Source organism: Gracilinanus agilis, chromosome 6 (genome assembly GCF_016433145.1).
Source record: "Gracilinanus agilis isolate LMUSP501 chromosome 6, AgileGrace, whole genome shotgun sequence".
Classification (NCBI taxonomy): domain Eukaryota; kingdom Metazoa; phylum Chordata; class Mammalia; order Didelphimorphia; family Didelphidae; genus Gracilinanus; species Gracilinanus agilis.
In genome coordinates, this window is record NC_058135.1 from 78,672,316 (window position 1) to 78,690,480 (window position 18,165).

General features: G+C 37.7%; 2 protein-coding genes across 2 annotated transcripts in view; one reads left to right on the plus strand and one right to left on the minus strand.

Annotated features, from left to right (window-relative positions):
- Window positions 1–773: 773 nt before the first annotated feature.
- Window positions 774–18,165, minus strand: part of TRAPPC11 (trafficking protein particle complex subunit 11) — a 70,734-nt gene continuing 53,342 nt past the window's right edge. Inside the window, exons 26-30 of the mRNA XM_044680350.1 lie at window positions 15,310–15,421; window positions 13,884–13,975; window positions 12,971–13,104; window positions 11,820–11,987; window positions 774–1,715 (exon numbers count right to left, since the gene is read on the minus strand). Of these exons, the coding sequence (XP_044536285.1) occupies window positions 1,671–1,715; window positions 11,820–11,987; window positions 12,971–13,104; window positions 13,884–13,975; window positions 15,310–15,421 (551 nt within the window). The 3' untranslated portion in view covers window positions 774–1,670. The remainder of the gene's footprint in view (window positions 1,716–11,819; window positions 11,988–12,970; window positions 13,105–13,883; window positions 13,976–15,309; window positions 15,422–18,165) is intronic.
- On the plus strand, window positions 3,015–3,881 carry LOC123251163 (glucosamine-6-phosphate isomerase 1). Its single transcript, XM_044680351.1, has one exon. It carries the CDS (start codon window positions 3,015–3,017, stop codon window positions 3,879–3,881), a length of 867 nt encoding a protein of 288 aa, XP_044536286.1.

Sequence of the window (18,165 nt, forward strand, 5' to 3'; positions counted from 1 at the left end):
GCCAGTGTCACATGCAGGCTCTACAACCTTAAGAATGAACATAACATATTGCATGAAGGCAGGGCAATGGCACATAAGAAGATAAAAGTTAGAAAGAGAAGCTAAATCTGAACAAATACAGAAGAATTCCAAGCTAGGGACAAAATAATTTTAAAGGTACTCAAGGGATTCATTCTCAAGATATCTCAAAAGGAGAATGATGCCAAAAGGAAGGTAAAAACAATAAAAATATTTTACATACATATGTTTTACATGAAAAAAAGAAAAAGTAAGCAAGGAAACAGGCAAATTCCCCACCTATTTTACTCTTCTCTATAAAATCCTTATCCTTAAGGTGGATCTTTCGAAAACATGCTATTTTGGTAAAGGTCTTGAAAACCTAAGGTACCTTCCCAAACCATCATGAGCATTAAAAGATGACTTTAGGTAAAGAATGCTTGTATATCAGTTTCTAAGTTTATGAACTCCATTCAGTTATTCAGAAATCTTTTGTTTCTCAATGCATATTGCTAGGCTTAAATAATTAGAGCTGAAAGAGACATCTCATTTAGTCCAACTTCACTAAAGGTGAGGAAACAAAAGCCTATAGAAATGAAGCATCTTACCCAAGTTCACATCACTAATTAGTAGCAAAGTCAAGAAAACCCAAGTCTTGTCTCACAGTCCAGCATTATTTGTACTATTATCATATGAAGAGAGGTCCTTATGAAATTTCTTTTCAGGAAGCTGAACTCACTGATGCAGTTCAAATTAATAATGCACGTACACATAAGTGAATTTTAAAGACAGATTATTTATTTACAGTATTGATTCTCTTCATGACAATTCTCCTTATACCTTAAATAATACATTTCTAAGAAATCAAAGCTAGGTTTTAATTTAAAATGTAGAAAGTTTAAAGGTGAAAAAAAATCTCAACAATTTGTATATACATGATTTAATATGGTTTTTTAAATAGTTCTTCTGAAACTGCATACCACTGCTAAGTATGCTGAACACAGACCAAACAAAGATGTTCCAACACCTTTATTTTGGGAAATGATGCTTTTGTTTCATGCTGCTCCAAAACATGAAGTTTGATTTTGAATTTGATAATACAGAAGTGAACAACAGCAACATTCTTTTTTCCATAATGTTTCATGCATTAACCAATTATTGTAAAATCTAACTGCTGGCTTAAGGGACAGGCAAAAAAAAAAAAAAAAAAGATACTCTTTGGAGAAATTAGATTGAATTAACCTGCCTTCAAGATTTCTAGAAATTTCTCTGTAACGATCATCAGTCTGGGTAATCTGTGTTGCTATATAATTTGATGTGTTGACTAAATCCTATAGGATGGACTTTATGGTTTATGTAGTTCTTCTCATAGACATCCTACATGCAATATTAATTACTTTACAAAACAGTTAGCACTTCCAGAATAATAGTATTTTCATTTTTCCAAAGTACACTGAAATTTCAAATATTAGTGAAAATTGATTTAAAGAGGGCATTTTGAAAAAATATTTTAAACACAAGTTTCTTGGAAGAGTACTCACAATGGCCATTCAATTTTTTAAAAAGTTCTAACTTTTCTGTCTGATCAGAGCAAATGGGGCGGGGATGGGGAGCCTTTCTGCTAATCTGTGCAGGATCTTCTCTTGAAGGATTCTCAGGGTCAGGTCTGGATGCTATGCAGCAGCAATTTCGGTGTCCTCTACTTGGCGACCCTGGGGCTTTAAGAAGAAAAAAACAAACCATGTGAACTGGAAAGACCTCCAGGAATTGATGCAGAGTGAAAGGAGCAGATCCAGGAGAACGTTGTACACGGAGACCAATACACTGTGGTACAATCAAGCATAACGGACTTTTATACTAGCAGCAATGTAAGGATCCAGAGCAAGGTTGAGGGACTTATAATTTAAGAAAGAAAACTAGCCACATTCAGAGGAAGAACCATGGGAGAAGAAACACAGAAGAAAAATAACTGCTTGAACACATGGGTTGATGGGGATATTATTGGTAATAATAACTCTAGTCCAACTATCGATAATATGGAATTAGGTCTTGATCAATGATACATGTAAAACCCAGTGGAATTGTGCTTCGGCTAAGAGGAGTTAGTGGGGTTTGGGGGAGAGGGAAAGAACATGAAATATGTAAATAGGAGAAAATATTCAAAACAAAAAAATAATTAAAAAAAAATAAAAAGTCAACAAGTGTTAAGCATCAGGAACTATGCTAAGTACTGAGAATTCAAAGAAAGCCAATATAGTCCCTGCCCTCAAGAAGCTCACGATCTAATGGGAGACACAAAATGCAAACTATAGACAAAGTCTAGACAGAATAAGGGCAGGGAAGGCACTAGCATTGAGGGGAAGCAAGAAAGACTTTTTAGCTAGGACTTGAAGTGGAAGGAATCAGGCAATGAAGATGAGGAGAGTAAAGATTCCAGACACTGGGGACAACCAGGGAAAATGCCTGGAATCCCAAGGTACAGTATTTTGAGACCAGTGTCAAGGGAACAGAACATGGCGTGGGATGGGATGTAAGGTGTAAGAAGGTTGGAAAGGCGGGGAAAAGGAGGCTGTTCGGAAAGGTTTTCAAAACCACATTTTCTATGTGATCTTGGAGGTGATGATAAATAATAAAATAATCAATAAGTCAGTAATAAAAGAAGGCCATGGGAGTTAACTGAATAGTGGGGACACGATTAGACGGGCATTTTGGGAAGATCAATGATGATAGGGTGAGGATGGCCTAAAGTGAAGTGATGAGAGCCTGCACTGTGTCAGTGTCAGAGGAGACAAAGGAAGCGATGTCACAAAGAGAGAAGTGATTGGTTATCAGGTGAAAGGTAAGTGCAGAGGGATGACATGTGGGTTGTGAGCCTGGAGGACTGGAAGGAGAGTGGTGTCCCTGATAGTAATCAGGAAGTTAAGAAGTGGGTCAGGGATGATTTTAGCACAAGAGGAAGAGTCGTATACACACAGGCTCTGGCGTTGCAGAAGTCTAGGCGCTAGGGACAAGGCACAATGAAACTCATCATCCTGGACGACAAAGCTCAGGCCTGTGAATGGGCTGCCAAGTACATCAGAAACCGAATCATCCTGTTTAGCCCAGGGCCAGACAAGTATTTCACCCTGGGACTTCCCACTGGGAATACCCCTATTGAATGCTACAAGAAACTGATTGAGTATTATAATAATGGAGACCTGTCCTTTAAGTATGTGAAGACATTTAACATGGATGAGTATGTGGGCCTCCCCCGTGACCACCCTGAGAGCTACCATTCCTTCATGTGGAACAACCTCTTCAAGCACATTGACATCCACCCTGAAAACACCCACATCCTGGATGGGAATGCAGCTGATCTGCAGGCTGAATGTGATGCTTATGAAGAGAAGATCAAGGCAGCTGGAGGAATTGAGCTATTTCTTGGAGGTATTGGCTACGATGGGCATATTGCCTTCAATGAGCCTGGCTCAAGTCTGGTGTCTAGGACGCGCGTGAAAACTCTGGCCATGGATACTATCCTGGCCAATGCCCGGTTCTTTGATGGAGACCTTTCAAAAGTCCCCAAGCTGGCTCTGACAGTGGGTGTAGGCACAGTCATGGATGCCAGAGAGGTCATGATCTTAATTACAGGGGCCAAAAAGGCATTTGCACTGTATAAGGTCACTGAGGAGGGGGTAAGTCACATGTGGACCGTGTCTGCCTTCCAGCAGCATCCCCGTACAGTATTCGTGTGTGATGAAGATGCCACACTGGAGCTTAAAGTGAAAACTGTCAAGTATTTCAAAGGGTTGATGCTTGTTCATAACAAGCTAGTAGAACCACTATATAGTATAAAAAAAGAAACAGAGAAAAGCCAACCTGCCAAGAAGCCATATAGTGACTAACTGGCCTCAGAGCCTCTTGTCCCATCCCCAGATATACAGACTTTGAGGGAACAGGTCTTAAGAAAAAAAGTATTTCAATGATCAAAGATATGCCCATTCCAAACAATGTTCTCATTGTCTTTGATGAAAATGGGTGTAGGTGGGTGTACTGTATTGGCTATAAGGGCTCAAGTTTACAGAAATGATGTTTGTGCTATAATTTGATTTTCTCTGAAGTATGTATGTATTGTTTTCTATTGCCATGCTCTACCTGCTAAACAAGGGAAAGTAGACATGGAAATGACTAACACAAACATTTTAAAAAGTGTCCCTTGGGGGCAGCTAGATAGCCTAGTGGATTGAGAGCCAGGCCTAAAGATGGGATGTTGTTCCTGGGTTCAAATCTGACTTCAGACACTTCCTACCTGTATGACCCTGGGCAAGTCACTTAATCCCCAATGCCTAGCCCTTACTACTCATCTGCCTTGGCACCAATACATAGTATTCATTCTAAGACAGAAGGTAAGACTTTAAAAAAAAGGTGTCCTGAGGCACAAGGAGAGAGAAAAAGTATATAAAGACACACACACACACACACACACACACACACACACATCTCTAGGAGAGGTCTATGTGGTAGTATGTAGAAGGGCAGACTCGGGGAAAATGGGAACTTTGGACCTGAATAGGATTAGTGACAAGTGTAGGTGGGATGGGAAGAAATATCTGTTTTTCTTTTTTTCCTTGTCTTGCTTCTCTCTTCCACAGCATACCCTTACTTAAACTAAGATGACTCCATGAATAAAATATTGGTGGGGAAGGATGGGGGGAAATGAAGGTCTTTGCTACTGTGGCCAGTCCTGCTTTGGCTTCACTGATGGCCTTAAGTTCCCTCTAATGCTTTAGGAGAGTGGAGTGGAAACCTGCTTCCCCACTGAAGCCCAGTTTTGTTCAGTGATCATAATGTGGTTTCATTTGAAGTGAGGCAGACAAAGGCAGTGAAGCAGGGGATACTTCAAGGGCTTTCCATATTGGCAGTAAGTCAATAAAAAGAGATTATGGCTCAGGATTGGGTAGAGACCATAAATAATGATGAGATAATCTGGAGATTGATGAGTGCAAAGCTATGAATGTTGAAAGTCTGCCTAGTAAAGTTTAGTCCTACTATAGACAATGTACTAGGTGCTGAGGGAGCTACAGAGACAGATCAAGTATTATTGCTGCCCTTTAGGACCTTTCTCCATTAGGGATGGACTAGATTTATGCCCTCCCCCCCCCATATACTTAACTGAAATTAATATCTTTGATGAAACTCAATTCCCCTTAGAGCATATCATGTATTTGCCCTCATTCTAACAGGGACTTCCACCATTTCACTACCATTAGGTTTGCCATACCTTTATCCCATTCATTCTGTAGCCTTCCTACTGTCTAATCTTCTTTTATGTGTCTAATGGGAAACTGGTGCTGGTTCCATTTTTTGGTGGGGAGGAAATCTTGTGTGTGATTTATGTCACTGACAGAACTTTTGAACACTGTGTTTTTTACTTGTATCTCTCAATTTTAGCTTTTATGTGAGTAGCAAAATTCTCTTCTTGATAATTAAGTCTGTTTACAATGTGAAATTTTCTATTAAATTCAATATTTGCAAATGGAAGAAAGGAAGAATGGATTTGGGGGAGAGGAGAAGATAACAAATTCAGTTTGTTGAATTTAAGTTTGTTATCTTAAATGAAAGATATCTAAACATCATCTGGAGGTGAGACTGGTGATCAAGAGAGGTTAGAGATGAACAGATGGATCTGAGAATGATTTGCATAGATGTAATAATAATTGAACTCATGGGAACTGATGAGATTGCCAAGAGAGACAGTATGAAGGAAGAAAAATAAAAGGCCCAGGATATACTTTGAGGATTATCCAGTTAGCCAGTGTGAAATTGTAGATCAGTGAGAGAATAAAGAAGATGGATTATTAGAGTAACCTGTTGGAAAAGATGCAATAGAATAGGATCACTTGGTTTGCCTTGGTGAGAATGATCGTCTCTTTTGGGAGGGGAGGGGCAGCTAGGTGGCTCAAGGGGTAAAGAGCCAGGCCTAGAGATGGGAGGGTTCTGGGGTTCAAATATGACCTCAGATACATCCTAGCTGTGTGACCCCAGACAAGTCACTTAATCCTGATTGCCTAAACCCATACAGCTCTTCTGCCTTGGAGCCAATAGACAGTATTGACTCTAAGAAAGAAGGTAAGGGTTTAAAAAAAAATGTGAGAGATGACATCTGAGGGATATGGGATGAGGAGGAGTTGTTCTTGGTAAATGGCCTCATTTTCTTCAGTGGGGTACAGGCAAGGTGTTTAGCTGAGAATATGATGGCAGAAAGTGCCATGGGAGGCTAGTGGACAGAGGTGTCAAAGCCTTCATTACATTGCTGTAATAAAGGCTCAGCTGAAATTATATAACATTTGTAGTGGACCCCAGTCATAAGAGTTTTGTGATTTTCCCTAACTATTCAATAGTAAGTGAACAGAAGCAAAGGCAAGAGATGGTGGGAATAATTCAAGGCTTGGGATTGGTAAGACAGGATAAAGGGGCAGAATTCAAACTTAAGAGGATATTGGAAAATTTAAGTGACTCACCAAAGGATCAAGACACAGAAGGAAGGAGAATTTAGCCAGTGACAGTGATACAGCCTGGAAAGAACGAGGTGGAGTGCTTGGAGGCAATGGTGAAAATAAAGTACAAGGTTAGGGGTCCTAAGTCCTAAGTCAAAGGACAAGAAGGCATGCTAAAAGACTGTGATGAGGTAAAGGAATCTCAGAGCTCATGAACAAGGAAATATACCACTTGTGGCCAACATAAGACGAAGGGTATATATCTATAGCTGCATGAAATGGAGTGGCTAGGCCATGGGAACTGAGCACACTGTGGAGGTATGTGGGAGTTGATCTCATTGTATATGTTGAAGTCCCCTTGAATGAGGACAGAAGTGGGAGTAGGAGTGGGAAAAAAAAGACCAGAAGGAAGAGTATTTCCTTGGAGCTGGTAGATAACTTCCGCTTCTAGGACTTTGTGTGTGTGTGTGTGTGTGTGTGTGTGTGTGTGTGTGTGTGTGTGTGTGAGAGAGAGAGAGAGAGAGAGAGAGAGAGAGAGAGAGAGAGAGAGAGAGAGAGAGAGAGGGAGAGAGAGAGAGGGAGAGAGAGAAATAGAAAGGTATTTCAGAGGCTGTGGCAGCAGCAGGTACTTAGGGCTTAAAGTAGGGTGATGATTTTAGGAATGGAGCAAAGGGCTAGAAAAACACAGCTGAATAGAATAGAATTGGCAAAACTTGACAACTAATTAGATGTGAAAAGTCAGGAAAAGGAAAAAGTTAAGGATAATTCCAAGATTACAAACCTAAGCAACTGGAAGGATGATGATGGCCTCAACAGAAACAGAGAAGTCTGGATAATAGGTGAGTTTCAGGGGAAAGGTAATGAGGTTCTGTTTAGAATGTACCATTGGAGATGACAACAGAGCTTCCAGATAAAAATATCCAGAAGGCAGAAAGATGGGAACTGGTTATGTGGACCTGGAAGTAATCTCTATATAGATAACTACAGAACCCATGGGAGCCACTGAGGTAGGCTATCAAAAGAGAAAAGAAGAGAACAGAACTCTGGGGTGCACATATACCAAGTTTGGAACCTAAATGGCAATCTAACAAAAGAGACTGAGACCATCAGGGGCAATGAGGAGAAAGCAGTATCAAGAAAAAGTAAAGAAGGAGAGTCTAAGAAAGTAGAGTGCTCAACAGTAAAACTGCAAAGAAGTCGAATGAGGACTGAGGAAAAGGCCTCTAGGAGATCAGCAAGTATTATCCCCATCGTATAGACAAGGAGACAGGATAATAAAGGTGAAGTTGCTTGACTAGGCCACACAGTTATCCCATGTCAGTGCTGAGACAGAAAAACTAAGTGTCTGACCTCTAAGTACAATGTGCTTTCTAGGATCTCCTACAGATGTTATAACTTCGAATGTTGGGAGTCTCTGTCATCTACTGAGAACAGAAGACGGGCTCATCTCCTGGAGCTGAGTGAGCACACTGAAAGGAACATCCTAGGTGGGTTTGCTTGTTAGTACAAGTATATCCTACCCCGCCCCTCTGGTGATGAGAAAAACTGGAAGAGTCAATGGAAAGACTCCCTTTTCTTTATTGGCAATATTCTGGGGTCACATTTTGGGGCTCCCTCTAAATCAGGGGCTCTTGATTTAGGGTACATAGATAGATTTCAGAAGATCTGTGAACTCTGATGGGGAAAAATACATTTTTACTTTCAAAACCAAAATTTAGCATTTCTTGTGATTATTATTATTTTAAAAATGAACATTATTCTGAGAAGGCATCTACAGGCTGCATCAGACTGCCAAACAGGTCTATAACACAAAAAAGGTCAAGTCTCCTGATTTAGATCAAACCTAAGTTACTAGTAGATAGCAGCTTTAGAGAAAGAATAATGATAAGAAAAGCCTAAATATTTCTGTCCTTTGTATTATTATTATTTAAATCTTATTCTAAATTTTAAACCCTTACTTACTAACTAAACTCTAAGACAGAAGGGCAAATGGGGTTAAGTGTCTTGAGGTCAGGCCTGAACCCAGGTCCTCACAATTCTAGGCTTGGTCCTCTATCCACTGTGTTCTCTAGCTGCCCTTTCCCCTATATTACTCAAAGTGAAAAGTATTTTCTGCTCTTGAGAAGCTGAGAGTAGTTTTACCAGAAAAGGTAGAAAAAAGGGTCAAGTACTACATTACATGATGCAGAAATCTGCCACATACTAGATGCGCGACCTCAACTTCCTCTTCTGCAAAATGGATCACACAATGTGAAAAATGTATATTATAAATTTTTAAAGTGCTATAAAATTATAGAATTATGATTATTCTAGTCAGGGGAAGAAAAATGTAGAGACTTCATTCTCATTCCACTCTACCCACCGCTCATCCTAGCAGTGGATGGCAAGGCTTCCTCTTCCACTGAAAAGATTAAAGTTTTGTCATTGGACATGAGCACCATAGTCTCTTCCTCCATTTCTCCTAACTTCTAAACATGATTGCTTGCTTCTTTTTTGCTTCCCTTTGGTTAGAGATGAATTCTCTCCCCTACTCATCAATGCTAATCCTACTCACTGTGCCTTTGATCCCATTTCCTCTCAGCTCCCACCAGACTTTGCTCCAAGAGTCCTCTCCCTCCTGTGTGTCATCATGTCCCCTTTGTCAGTGGCTTCTTGCCATTTGTCTACAGATTTATTTATATTCAAATCCCTGATCCAAATAAACTCTTCTCTTGACTTTTCTATTCCATACACTTACCATCTCATCTTTCAACTCTTCTTTACTACTGAAGATACTGAAAAAAAAAAAGTTACAAAATGATGCCTTATTTTCTCACTACTCTCTATTCAACCTTTTGAAATCTGGCTTCTACTCATCCTTCCTCTCTTACTAGAATGCTCTAAGCACACTACTAAAGACCTAATTTCCATATACAGTGGCCCTTTGAAATTCTTCATCCTTACTGATCTTGATGATTGTACACATCCCTCAACTTCAGAGACAACATACCTTCTTGGTTCTAATACTGTTCTTTGCATTTTCTCTCTCTCATAGCTCCAAATTCTCCACATTTCTCAACATGAGTATTCCCTAAGGGTGTCTCCCTGGTCTTGTCTTTACTCTCTGCACTTGTTCCCTTATCAAACTAATGCATCTGCATGACACCAGCCACTGCCTTTTGTGATCCCCAAATTCTTAGCACTATCCCCCGACTCCTGAGCAGAGATCTGCATTTCTACTGTCTAAGGTATCTCTACCTGGATGATCCATCCACACATCCAAAACTCATATGTCCCAAACTAGCTCTTTCTCCTTTTTCCTTTCTTGCCTGTGTCTCCTTTGTGGTTCTATTTGTTTGTGTTACCACGGATTCACCTAGACTATCATGCTGTTGATCTTTTGATTCTTCTCTTCCTCATTTCTCAAAAACAACCAATTGCCAAGTCCTATTAGTCATTTTGGCGTCATTTCTCACTTCTGCCCTTTCATTCTCTCCTGGCTGCCCCTATTCAGAGCAGGCCTAGACCAGATCTTGTAGTTCTTCCCTCTCCACCCTGCTTCTCTTCTCCAATCCATTCTTTGCACCCCTGCCAAAAGAACTTCTTGAGCACAGATCTGACCCTGTCACTTCTCTCTTCACAAGTCTTTGGCCCTCCTCCACCCCGACCTACCAAAGCAAGTAAAGTGTGGCCTTGTCTGCACAGCACGTGAAGCCCAAGACATTGTGGGAGTGCCTGTTTCTCCTGGGGCACCTTTCTGTGAAGCTCTTGTGTCTGCTCTCCCCTGCATCCATGGCTTTGCTCCCATGTTTCCTATGCCCAGAATTGTCTTTGCCTTAATGAATTCCATTCACTTGTTCAAAACCCAGCTAAAATGTCCATTTTCCCACTAGGATCTCTCTCTATCTTCTCATGGATTATGGCATTCTCCCCCAGACATCACCTAGTATTTTCCCAGGTTCCCAGGTTGGTAGTGACCAACGAATTCAATCTGCAAGTGAGGAAGAATCCCATTTATAATACAACTAATTAGAATTCATCCAGGCTTTGATGAAAGACCTCAGTGAGGATGAACCTACTATGTGGTCAGATAGCCCATTTAACTGCTGGATAGCTCTAATTTTTAGAAAATCCTCATGATATCTAGCCTAAACCTGATTCTCTGCAGTTTCTACCCAACACTTAGTGTTGGCCTCAATGACCAGGCAGAACAAGTCTCTCTTCCACATGCTGGCCCTCAAACACTTGAAGAGATCACCCCCTCCCCACTCTAGTCTTATCTTTTCAGGTAAAATATCCTTAGTTTCTTCAACTGATTATTACATGGCTTGAATTTAACCCTCTTCAATATCTTGGATAGTCTTCTTTTGGACATTCTCTAGCTGGACATTATAGTCCTTCCCAAAATGTGGAGCCCAAAAATGAACCAAATATTCCAGATATGGTTCTACCTCTAGAGGAACTGGGAATTATACCTCCATTTTTTCCCCCTTAAACTTCTACCTTCCATTTTAGAATCAATACACTAAGTATTGGTTTCAAGGCATAAGAGCAATAAAAAACTAGGCAATGGGGGTAAAGTGACTTGCCCAAGGTAAAACAGCTAGTTAGTGTCTGAGGTCATATTTGAACCCAGGACCACTTGTCTCTAGGCCTGGCTCTTGGTACATTCTTGGTACATTGATTTACCTATATGCCCCCTAAATTATGATTTTTGTTGCTGAGATGTCCTGTTCAACTCTTGGTGATCCCATGTGGAATATTTTTGACAAAAACACTTAAGTAATTTGCTATTTCCTTTTCCAGCTCATTTTACAGATGAGGAAACTGAAGCAAACAGTGTTCAATAACTTGCCCAGGATCCAGGTTCTAGTGTCCAAGGCCAGATTTGAACTCAAGAAGATGAATCTTCCTGACTTTAGGCCCAGTATTCTATCCATTGTACAATCACAATGTTTTATACATCTCTTAATTTTAGCCCAAAATTGCATTTACTTTCTTGGTTGTCATTCCACATTATTGACTCATATTTAACTTGCAATCCACTAAGCTTCTGTTTCCTAAGTTTTGTTCTGTAACTCTAATCTCTCATTTAATACCAATTCTGCTCATGCCATATCTCCTCTGTGAGATGGTAAGCACTTTAGGGTAGAGATCATTTCTTATTCAAACTTTATATCATGGCCCCATGTTTACCTAGAACAGTGCCTTGCAAATAGCTGGCAGTTTAGAAATGTTTGTTGCATGAAAATTGATGAAAACTATTAAAATTAATCTAATCCCAGCTTAATATCATTGTTGAAGCATAACTAATGTGAAATGAAAAGACAATAAAGTAAAACCAAACAATTTCTACTATCTCCTTACCTTTACAAAAATGTAAGTAGGTATAAAACGTCTGAGCAGTTGATTGGTGAAGTTAGGGAACCGGAGCAAGTTGATGTTGAGTGATGGCAGCTGCTGGTATCCAGCCATCAAAGGGTAGAAGTTGTATAACATTTCTTGCTCTGTGCCAGGTAGGATACGTAATCTAATCTAAATGATTAAAAAAATTGCAAAGATAACCATGCATACACACATTTGTGGCATATGTATATTCAGCCAATATTTACTTATCTACAGATAATAATTCATTTGGATCCTAAGCTATAAAACAAAGAGGATAATGTTGAGAGTAGGTAAAGAGTAAATGTACATGTGTTCGAGTGTTTACATTTATATATCTGTCTTGTTAACTTTAGGAAGAGGGCAAAAACAAATCTAAGATATTTATGAGCTGTCCTACATTATTCGAACCTCCGCTCTCCTCCATTTGTACAGAGAAGTAATTGTGGACCTAATCTAATTTTCTCAGATTTGATACCTTCTGACACATTATGAATATATTATAAAGCATATACTTTGTCACTCTAAATAATAACTGGTGGATAAATTGGATTGTTCCAAAGGAAATACTTTAAAGATCTATTATTAGGTAGCTAATGCCTACTTAAGACTGAGAACATGAGGCTCTATATAATTTTTCCTATGTTGAACCAAAATCTTATTTTATATATATATTTATATATCATACATATGGAGCTAATGTATGCAGCATGGATATATAAAGTAAAATTTATGAATGCATGATGACAAGCTAGATATAAGTGTATATTTTGGTATTTGTTGTATCTATATTTTTTTTATATCTGTAAATTCTGTCAGTACATATTTGCTATCAATTTGGTCTACACTTTTTGGCAAGATATATGAACTATACTCACTTTGTGGGAACCATGAAATCGATACTAATCTGACTTTGATAATATGAAGATGACTATCATTTGTTATGTCTTGAGAGGAAGTTTGCTGTGTTTTCTTGACTTATGTAACAAATGTACACTTTAATATAGTCTCAAGTGAACAATTTTAATAAAATAATTCAAAGAATGTGGCCTATTAGTGTATTTACATAAGTATACAAATTCCTGATTACAAGACTTCTTACAGGCTTTATGTAGGAAAGCAATATATTGTACCTGTTTGAGACCTGAGAACATGAAGGCATCACTGGGTTCCACAGAAATTTCTACATCTTGAACTAAGCTGGTCTTATTCTGTAGATGATACTTGACAGGTAATGATTCTCTAACACGACCAAAGGATGGGAGATCTTTAGAGAAGAAAAAGGTTTTATTTTTTGTTAGAGAAATTACCTTCCAAATTACCCTATCAATATCCACTAACCTCTCCAGTTCCTCTTGTAACTTAATAAGTGGCATTTTTGTTTCCTCAAGAAATAAGTAAATTGCTTATTTGGAGAACAAATCTTGTCCCCTTCCTTCCCAAACTGTCTTGTACTCACTTTGTATAGATATTCAATAAATACTTATATGTGTACATGTTGTTTCCCTCCTTAGACAGTTTCTTGAGGGTAGAATGTTTCACTTTTGTTTTTGTAATCTGAATGTTCAGCATAGTACCTGATAATTAAATGCTTGTTCACTGATTCTAAAAACCATTTCAAAAACTCTTTTGTCTGAAGTAGTTATAAAGGAATAAGAAAGCAACCTACCATCTCTCTCTCTCTCTGAATCTTTAATGCTTATTGAAACTCTGGAAGGAGTGGGGATGTCTAGAGTTGATTTCATTGGTTTGGGGAAACATAATCAATAACCCTCTAAAATGTAAAGCTTAGAGACCTGCCTAGGGCTCTAAGAGGTTGAGTGACTTGCCCACCTCATAAAGTTAGGAAGTCAAAGGTAGAATTGAATCCATGGCTTCCTGACTAAGGCTGGGGCTCTAGGCACTAAGACACACTGGCTCTTTAGATATGATTAAGAACTTGTAAACAAAAACTAAGTTCTTGTGTACTTGAAAGTTACAAATGCATCCACGTGTGGTAATGATAATTAAAATTTCTCATCCAAGTGAAATTCACATTCCTGTTACCTGTATTCACATGGAGTGGGATACTTTCTACAATCACATGTGGCAGGGTAATGACAGTGTTGATGACAGGGACATTTTCTATGGCTGAAGTCCTGATGAAAAGAAGTGAGGAAAAAGGCACTTTGTAAGTTTGATTCACAATTCACTTGTAATGTTATTAACACAAGAACAAATCAGAAAGCTTTTGGGTCACCCCTCTCCTCTTTAACTGATTTCCAAGAAAAAAAATTAGTATTATTGTTTAGGTTAATTAAGGAAAATAAATTTAATGGAGCAGAAGCTTTGTCCCATGCAAAATTAATATTCCATTTTTAAAAAAAGAAATCTTAGAATAGAAAATGTTAAGCCTAATAGTATAAAGAATGCTTTCTAAATAGTTCAAAATAACTCTAATCTTACTCATTCTCAAACTATCATTTCAAAGTACAAAGTATTACTATGAAAATATGTTATATCTTCTCTCTGACTTACAAAAACCTAACAGATTAAGAAAAAAGTCTCATCTCAACTCTCTATATTTATCAAAAAATACTCATGTGTATATATAGCAGGAACCAGAGTAAATACCACACCATAGTCAAACTATACCTCTAAAATGCTATTCTGGGTTTATTGCTATTAGTTATAGGTTAAAACAAATATGAAAATATAATTCTACACAGAGGATATTTTAAATTAGAAGTGAGAAAAAGTCACATTAGAGACAGGTCTTGTTTCCCATGATAAAAAAATGCAATTCTATGTGTTATTTGGAATTTTTGGGGTTCCATTGAGAGGAGAGGTATTTGGGGTTCATTTGAGTTCTAAATATTTAGATATATGACAAACTTCCTGTGGACTTTTGGGGGACTTGGAAACTACATTTCCCATGATTCAATGGGTTTCTGGTCTTACATGATGACGTGAGCGAACATAAAGCGTAGCTTAAATAGAAAGGACTTGATTGGGACTTTCTCTTGGCACGAGGGAGAGCTGGAGAGAAGGTATGGTGGGGAATTTGAATTAGATCTTAGCAGGCGCATGGTCATCTTATATTTTACCAACATGGCCTTAATTAAAATATTCATACTTCTCTTAATATCAATCTATATCATTTTTAAACATAACATCTGTATTATATAACTTTTTGAGGCAAGTTGGGGGGAGGAAGGGGCTTTTGTGGGAGAGGGAAAGGAGTGAAGAAAGGAGAAGAGATGAAATTTTTGGTAAAGCCAAACCTAGACTGACACAAATAAAAATTAAGCACTCATTTTGCTATACGTGTTTTCATATCTTTAAGGGAGATAACGTTTACATATATTTTCTTCTATTACTTGCTACCCAATGTACCATAAGATCCCATATGGTCAGTGAAAATGGTAAGTAATAAAGAATGCTTAAGAAATTCAATGTGGTTGAGGAAAGGATAAGATTTTCTAAGTTTTACCTCTTCCAGGAGATAACATAATGTCCAGTGGGTACTCCACCTTCAACATTTCCAACCGATGGGCACTGAAGACAGAAACATTCACTGGCGCTTTCACCGGTCTGTAAGACAACTATCAAGCAAGATTCTTCTTAATCATTTTGAATGGAACTGTCAGATTTTCATAAAAAATTTTAGTCCAGAACAGTAAGAAATGTTAGGAGCCATTATATACTACAATTGTACATGTATTATAAGCGGTAGCTAGATGGCACAGCAGAGACAGAGTGCTAGTCTTGGAACCAAGATGTGAATTCAAATCTTACTTCAGACACTTATTAGCTGTGTAACCAAAGGCAAATCACTTAACGTTTTTAGTTTCTTCATCTATAAAATGAGTACTTACTTCATAGGGCTTTAGTGAAGATTAAATAAATAAGTAAAGCACTTTTAAACATTAAAGCACTATTTGAATGCTAGCTATTATAATGAGCAGCTTGGCCAGGCCTGGAGACAGGAAAAATCTAAATTCAAGACTGGGCCTCAAACACTAGCTATGGAACCCTGAGCAAGTCACTTAACTCTATTTTGCCTCAATTTTCTCATCTAGAAAATGAGCTGGAGAAGGAAATGGCAAACCACTCCAATTCTTTATTGATTGGGTCGGTCATGAAGAGCCAGACATAACTGAAAAAAAAAAGTCTGAACAACAAAATAACTCATAACAAGTTCTAATAGGATAAATAGCTGTATAATACACAGAAATAAATATACAAAGTTTTATAGTTAAATTGGAAAAGAACGGAAAGAGGTTCCTTTTACAACTATAGTGAGGGAAAGAATCCTTAACAAATAAGTAGAAAAGATACCAAAAACTACGTAGACGACTTAACACAATTAAAAAAAATTTATATGAACAAAATCAATAGAACAAAAATTCTTGCACCAAATAGTTTTCTGATAATGGTCTGATATTAGAGTTAAATAATGAATTGAGATAAATATTTGAGAATGAGAGCCATTTCCTTAAAAACAAGTTGTCAAAAGTTATGAAGAGGCAATTTTCAAAAGAAGAAATGCAACTTAACAACTACAAAAAAATGCTCCGTATCATTAATAATCAGGAAAATCCAAATTAAAAACAATAACCTCACACTCCTAAAAAAGACAAGGTGATGAAAAATGGAAATAATTAATGCTAGAAGGGACAGGTATAAAACACTGCTAATGAAGCAGTGAAACTGCCCAATTCTGGTAGACTGGAATTAAGCAACAAATGTTGATAAAAACTATTCATACCCTGTAACCCAGAAATTTCACTATTGAGCACAAACCGTAAACATATCAAAAGACATCAAGTCTCATGTGTACTACTTCTAAAAATAATAATAGCCAACACTTATATAACTCTTTAATTTTGAAAAACACTTTATGAACATTATCTCATTTATCCTCACTACAAACTTGGGAGGGTAGGTACTATTATTCCTATTTATAGATGAGGAAATTGAGGCAGATAGAAAGTAACTTACCCAGGGTTACAGAGCAAATAAGTATTTGAGGAAGTATTTGAATTCAGATTCTCTTGACTCTAGATCTAGGATTTATCACTGAATCACTTAGTTGTGGTACAAGAATATTTATAAGCATTGGTAGCAAAATAAAAACTAAAGCAAAATAGGTTTCCCACCAGTCAGGGAAAGACTGAACAAACCCTGATAAAAAGGTATATGAATTTAGATGAATTGCAATGATCAATCCTGGTCCAGGGAAACAACGATGAAAAAATGTAGAGTGACTGGAGACAAAAGAGAGTGATGTATCATATTATGGAGTTATTTTAGTTGGTTTTGATTCACTTTTTTTCTTTGTTATGAGGCAGGGTTTGATTAGAAAATGTATATAGGAAAATGGCTGGTATAAAAAAACAAAAATCATATCAATAATTTTTTAAATTGTTGTGGTATAAATGCTAAGTCTAATGGATAAACGTATTAGAAATTCCTGCAGAGAGGAAAAGGGATTTGTTAAAAAGAGAACTAGTTTCAAAGGATGTGGGCAAGTAGTTTTCAGAAGAAGAAATAAAAGTCATCTATAGATACATGAAAAACTGCTCTAAATAACTAATGATTAGAGAAAAGCAAATTAATACAACTCAGGTACCACCTCATACTTATCAGCCTGGCTTGCATGACAGAAAAAGAAAATGACAAATGCTAGAAAAAATGTTGAAAAAAGAGAACATTGGAATATTATTGGGCCAAAAGAAATGACAAAAGGAACAATTTCAGAAAAATCTGGGCAAACTTGTATGCACTGATGCAAATAGAAGTGAGTAGAACTAGGAGAACACTGTACACAATAACAGCAATATTTTCACTGTGACTTAGCTATTCTGATCAAAGTAATGATCCAAGACAATTCTGAAGGATCCATGATGAAAAATGCTATCTACCTCTAGAGAGAGAACTGATGTTCTCTGGGTACAGCCTGAAGCATACCTTTTTTACCTTTATTTTTCTTATTATTTTCATGTGTCTTCATTTGCAATACAGCTAATATGAAAATATGCTTTGTATAATTCACATATATAATCTATATCATAGTGCTTGCCTTCTCAAAAAATGAGTAAGGTGGGAGAGGAGAGAATTTGAAACTCAAAATGAAAAAAAAATTAATGCAAATTTTAAAATTAGGAAACATTTAACAAAATAACATTTTTTAAAAGGGGGGAAGTGCGTGCAGGCAGCTAGGTGGCTCAGGGAATAGGAAGTCAGGCCTAGAAACAGGAGGGCTGGGTTCAAATCTGGCCTCAGATACTTCCTAGCTGTGGTTACTTGGGCAAGTCACTTATTCCCCATTGCTTAGCTCTTACTG